A 6000-nucleotide genomic window follows, 5' to 3' on the forward strand; every position below is an offset into this window, starting at 1 on the left:
TATAAATCGAACAACTTGACTTCTGTCCATTCCTAAGCACTTTTGGCATATTTGCCTTTATGCATATTTGTATACATAGGCAATTAAGTTTATCTCAGTAGATTCATAAGTTAACTCTAACTAGTAAGGTAAGTCTTCTGCAAAAACATGCTAAATACAAATGCATTCCCAATTCTCTGGTGTGGATAATTGAAGGTTGATTGTATTTTGACAGGTGCATTGTCATGTAACGAATAAGATTCCCTTATTTCCATTAAAATATATCCTTATAAGAGGGAAAGCCTATAAGCTGTTATGGTTATGTAATATATTACACTCTAATAGGAATTTATTAGGATTATGGCAGACAGCGTAATTCCTATGATCGATATTCCAGTTTGTCGCCATATTTCATAGAGTTACGAGCAGTAATACTGTCAGGCTCAGTATCTTAGATAAGCTGTTGCAGAGTAGCCGAGGATGAATCGGATTTCATTTTCTGAGCACTTGAAACCAACCTTCCAGCACTTGGCAAAATCCCCTCTTGCAGTCTGTATGATGAAGACATGTGCTTCGTTTAAATTGTGACTGTAGTGTTGTTAGGAGAGAAGCCTCGATGCTCCCCCTCCCGCGTTCTCAGCATTGCGTTGCTGGTCCTGTGGCACGAGCCTGCTTTTCCCGAGTAGCTGTAGAGTGACCGACCCCTGTGTAGTCACGCAGGGTTCCAGTGGTAAACTTCGTAAGTGGGAGTGTCTTCGCAGAAAGCAGAGTAAAATTACTGTGCGGTACTTTGCATTTAAACTGTTGTGCGTGCCTTGCTTATTTACGAATTTAGTCTTTTTTTTTTCCCCCCCGAAATGAAATATCCTTAAGTAGATATGTGTCTTATCTGTTTGACTAAAATCATACTTGGTCACTGAAATTTCTGGTCCGTTTGGGAGAGAAAGTACTAATATGATCTTGTTTTTTATGGCTTTGTTCTTTAAAAATTACGGATGGGTCATAAGCTTAGTCTAAGTAGATCTAAATGTTTTATTTCAGAATTGATCTGGTTCTTCCAAAAGTCTTATGCAAAGGAGTAAAGCAGATCTCCTTAGTAAGGCCGTGGTTCTCAACACTGTTTATTAGACCACTGATAATTTGGGTGTTACTTGTCAGTATCCTTTCACCTGTGTTTTTACCTGCCGTGTGTGTCTCTCTATCACCCCCACTAGGCTTTGGAGCTAGCTCTGGTTTTGGATGCAGCACCACAGGGGCCTCCACATTTGGATTTGGAACAACAAATAAACCCTCAGGAAGTCTTAGTGCAGGTTTGTGTGTTTTGGCCTGAACTTCAGGCAGATTCAAAGGTGCACATTATTTAATTTTAAAAGTATAAGTGTTGTCATTTGCGGTATCCAAAAAAGATCCCTGATTCCGTTTCTACCCACTGGATGAAGCCTGCAAGCCTACTAATCATATATAGCTTTCTCTCTCTCATATGCTGAAGGTCAGGTTTGTAGAACGTTTCTAACAACTTAAGTTTGATATAATAAATAATTACATCCTCTTTTTAACTAAGTAGAGATTATTTTGAACCCAAAGGCTAGTTTTATGTTTAAACAGTTTTCTTCATTATTACAAAAATGAACCCATTGCGAAAGTTTTATCATTATTCATTCAGGAGAATAGTTTCTCTTCTGAAGAGGTGTTCTTTAGTTATAAGCCCCCCTGATTTTAAGAATACCAGTCTTACAAATGATGATTAACTGGATTCTTTGTTCATTTTTGACATAGGTATAGTCTCTTGACGCTTCTAGTAGAAACTTCCAAATTCCATCTACTTTTGCATTTGTTTCTATATTTGTAAATAATGACTTGTTTTAATGTGCAATTCTTAGGGATAAATAGCATGCCTAAAATAGTAATACTGATTAAAGTTTTTAATTGCGGGAATTTGAAGGAAATTCCATTTAAAATTAAGTGGTGTTTAAAATCAGTAGTTCCTAGGGAGTAAGATAATAGAATTCAGTGGTATCAGGATTATAATATGCATATATTAACATTAGTTAGCTAGGCAGTAATAGTATTTGATCTTAATTATTTGAGGGCTCTTATAAAATCAAAACAATTGGTACTACTCTTCTGTGTATTCATTGTCCTGAAAATTGTGGGTTAAGGCTTTCTTGGAGGACTTAGAATTGCAAGGGTGGGTCCAAAGGCTGTGAAAGTCTCTTCTTTACATTTTGATAAAATGTTTCCGGAGGGCTGAGGAGGAGGGTACCTTGGCATATTTAATTAACACGAAAGTGGCTGCCAACTTGGAAGTTTTCTGTCGATTTCAGTTACTTGTGTAAGGTTTCTCTCTTGGTCTGGATCACTAAACTTCTGTCCGTAATGGTGCCACTTAGTTGTCAGCTAAATTATTTTCCTGAAAAATTCCATGTTAGAAATTCAGGGCCCTAAGATATTTGCTATTTGTATAGGTTATATATTCTTTCAGCTAGACGCTTACCTCTCGTCCCCATTTTTTATGTTTGTTTTTGTGATTTAACTTCTGATATGAATATTTTCTTCCCTAAACATAAGGCTTTGGCAGCTCAAGTACATCTGGGTTTAACTTCAGCAACCCTGGCATCACGGCATCAGCTGGTTTGACATTTGGGGTGTCCAATCCTGCCTCTGCAGGTTTTGGAACAGGAGGACAACTCCTTCAGTTGAAGAAACCTCCAGCTGGAAACAAGAGAGGAAAAAGATAAACATATGGGTTGATGTGTTGAGAGAATCCATAGCAGCATCGTTCATTCTCTGAGTCTATTTTTCTAAAGTTGATGCAGTAACTAAATTGCATCCCAGGAGATTTACGAAGTTTTGATAGTTTTTCCTTACTTCTGAAATTTGAACTCTGTTCTTGTTTGCCATGCTAAACAACTTTTCTCTTGTGTATTTGAAACCTAGTTGTGTATTTTTCATTATTTTGATTCTCAGTGTAAGAAATATTACATCGCTGATTGGTAAATCCTACTACTATTTAACCTAGTGTTTTAGCAATGTTTTTGTTGATAAGGTTTACATTACGTGAATACATGCACATTTGTTTCTTATATAGGTGGTATGAACTCTAGGGCCTGTACCAGAATCACTTTGTTCCTTGATAAAAGGCCTTTTGAACTACACTGCAGGGCATCTTGTGAATATGTATGTAAAATATATACAGGATAATACACACAACTGTGTGTGCATATAGAATATATATTTACAGACCTACAACTTTTGCCTCAGACTGTTCCCCTTTTCTAAGGGTATTCCATTTTTCACCTTTTATGCTTCAAATCCTCAGTGCTTGTAGAACAAGGAGCTGAAGGTACCAAGTCATCGTAGGTATTTGCTTAAAGACTTAGTGAAATGGTTACTGGTGTAAATATTGACCAACTCAACTTCATTGCCCCCAGTCTTGCCCGTTTTTGTTTCCATGTTAATCTTAGCAGCTACTCCAGATGAGGGCTGCTGAGACTCATCAAACCGATTTCAACAACTTTATTATCCTATGTATCCTCATATCTGAGATGAACCTTCAAGAGCATATTTGAACTCCAGACTGGTGTTCTGGGGGCAAAGAGCTATTAAGCCAAATTGAGTCTATGCAGGTGAAGGATGACTATTATTTCAGTGGAAACTTTTCTCGCTGTTCCAATAGAGAGTTCTTTCTTACAGGGCTATTGATGTTGACACCAAATGGAGTCGCTTATCAGCCTCTTCTATGTCTTAAGTAAGTGCTTAATTTGGAATAAAGAAACAGTATATTTTAAGAAAAAAAGTATTCTTTGTAGCAACAGTAAACTATCCCCCGTTTTAACAGTGAACAGAGAGCTCCAGGTAATAAGATATATAGACATGTCAGGTTGCATCTGTGTGTCATTTGTAGTAGTATTAGTGACAGAGAGTGGGTGAAAAAGAGAGCCCTTGGAAAGAGAACTGCCTTAGCCATGATTTCAGACAGAAACCGTTAGGTAGACCTATTTTATCTTTCAAGTGCAGTTTTCAGGTGGGATGTGAACGTGGAATTTCATTGAAAATAGTTTAATTTTTTTATATAGAAGGTTTTGTACATAATGTGCATCAAGTGAATATTTTCAGAATCATTTTCACCAAGGCACCTTTTTTTCTAAAATAGGTATTACATATATATATACACACACACACACACACACACATATATTTTAGTATAACGTTAGTTGGGTTTGATTATAAAAGTGTTGTCAATCTGTTTTATTTATCTGCACATAGCGATGATTGGCTTTTGGAATTGAAATTTTTGCGCCTTGATGCATTAAAATAAGGAAAATGCTTTGTTTCTGAGCATGAACGTTGTTTTTCTTTTTGCATACTTCCCTAATACTGCGGTCCCCAGATCCAGGTTTTGGGGCAGGGTAGGAAAACCTGTGGTTTTGTGTTTTGAATTACTGTCAGAATTAAATACACAATTACAACAAACTTTTTTTAAAAAGGACATTGCATTGTGCTGCAAAAATCTGGATATTTATATTTCTTGTGTTTTTTTCTTTATATATTTTACATTTTAATATGTTGACCATCGGGAATTTGTAACAGATCAATTTGTGACAGGAGTTTAAATGTGTCAATCACTGTGTCCATTGTCTCCACTTTGTCCAGAGCCTGTCATTATGTAAACAATAAAATTTACTGTGTCAGTTGCTTTGAATCTTTATAGGTGTCAGTAGTTGTTATTCATATGTAATTTTCTTATTATTCCTCTTCTACTCTCTGGTTGGTTTTTAGTGTTTCATTTTCACTGGTTTATGCATCTTGCTTTTTTGAAAAAAACAAAAGGCTGAACACAAGACAGCAAGTTCTTTGTCACTTGCTTTTGTCTTCTCAAAATTACAAAAACGTTTTAAATTATACACAAAGATATTGAGTAAAAAGTGAAAGTTGCCTTCAGCTCCTGGGCCCCAATCCCACTTTCTTCCCCAGTGTCCGCTCTTCGTGGTTTGGTGTGTATCCTTTCAGATCCTTTTTAAAAATGCCTTTTCAGCATGTGTACAAATGTTCATTCTTTTTCTCTCTCTCATTTTCTCACATTTATTGTCTCTTAGATTCTTTTTCTTTTTTTTTAAACAAATGGGCTAACAGTCTGTGTGTTCTGTGACTTGCTTTTTTTCCCCTTCAGTGGCGTATCATGGACGTCTCTGCGTGTCAGTCTGTGGAGATTGACTTTTTGCTTACTGTCCTGTGGCATGGACGCCCGGTGATTTGTTCCAAATGTTCCCTTTTCTTTCCAGTATTTCGCTTTCACAGAAAGAGCTGCAGTGAATATCCTTGAACATGACTCTTGGTGCTTACGTTTAATGTTTCTCTGGGATCGATTCTAGAAGAGGAATTGCTGAAGAGGCATACAAACTGTATGTTTTAATGTCAGACTGCCTTCCAAAAATGCTATATAAACACACACTCCTGTGGTATGTGTGAGTACCCACTTCCTGTCTGCAGCCCTAGATAGTATCAGTCCTTAAAACAAGTACATGTGAGGTTGAACTTTTTAGCATGAATGTTAGCCATTTACATATTAACGTAGTTGCATGGTGATGTCCTGTGTCCGTTTTTACACCAGATCATTCAGGAGTTTCTCCTTATGATCTCTGTAGACAATGTGTGCTAGTATTTTTCTTATGAGGCAGCTTGGACTTCTGGAGTCAGCTGGTCCCAGACCCCTGCCTTGAACCTGTGTGGTCTTGGGCAAGTTTCTTTTCTACACCCCAGCTTCAGCACCTGCCAAGTGAGGACAGTAAAGGCGGGTGGTTGTGTGAAGGTGAAGTCTACGTGAGGCACTTGGGTGCAGGACCTCTGACGCTGCAGAGGCATTTACCGTTCCCGCTCCGGTTCCCCAGCTGCTCACTATAGCTGGTTGCTTTATTTCGGCTCCTGACGGGGAAGCTGCCCTATCTTCTTTTTCTGTGTTTTGTTCTGTTTTTGTGTTGGGTGGCTATTCTACGACCCTTATACTCTTCAGGATGTACCTAT

General features: G+C 37.6%; 1 protein-coding gene across 3 annotated transcripts in view; it reads left to right on the forward strand.

Annotated features, from left to right (window-relative positions):
• The window catches only part of NUP58 (nucleoporin 58), a 34488-nt gene extending 29801 nt beyond the window's left edge, over nt 1-4687 (forward strand). For all 3 annotated transcript variants that reach the window (XM_068526449.1, XM_068526451.1, XM_068526450.1), the window contains exons 14-15: nt 1194-1289; nt 2548-4687. In XM_068526449.1, the coding sequence (XP_068382550.1) occupies nt 1194-1289; nt 2548-2717 (266 nt within the window). In that variant the 3' untranslated portion in view covers nt 2718-4687. The remainder of the gene's footprint in view (nt 1-1193; nt 1290-2547) is intronic.
• Nucleotides 4688-6000: the final 1313 nt, after the last annotated feature.

Source organism: Eschrichtius robustus, chromosome 18 (assembly GCF_028021215.1).
Source record: "Eschrichtius robustus isolate mEscRob2 chromosome 18, mEscRob2.pri, whole genome shotgun sequence".
NCBI classification, from domain to species: domain Eukaryota; kingdom Metazoa; phylum Chordata; class Mammalia; order Artiodactyla; family Eschrichtiidae; genus Eschrichtius; species Eschrichtius robustus.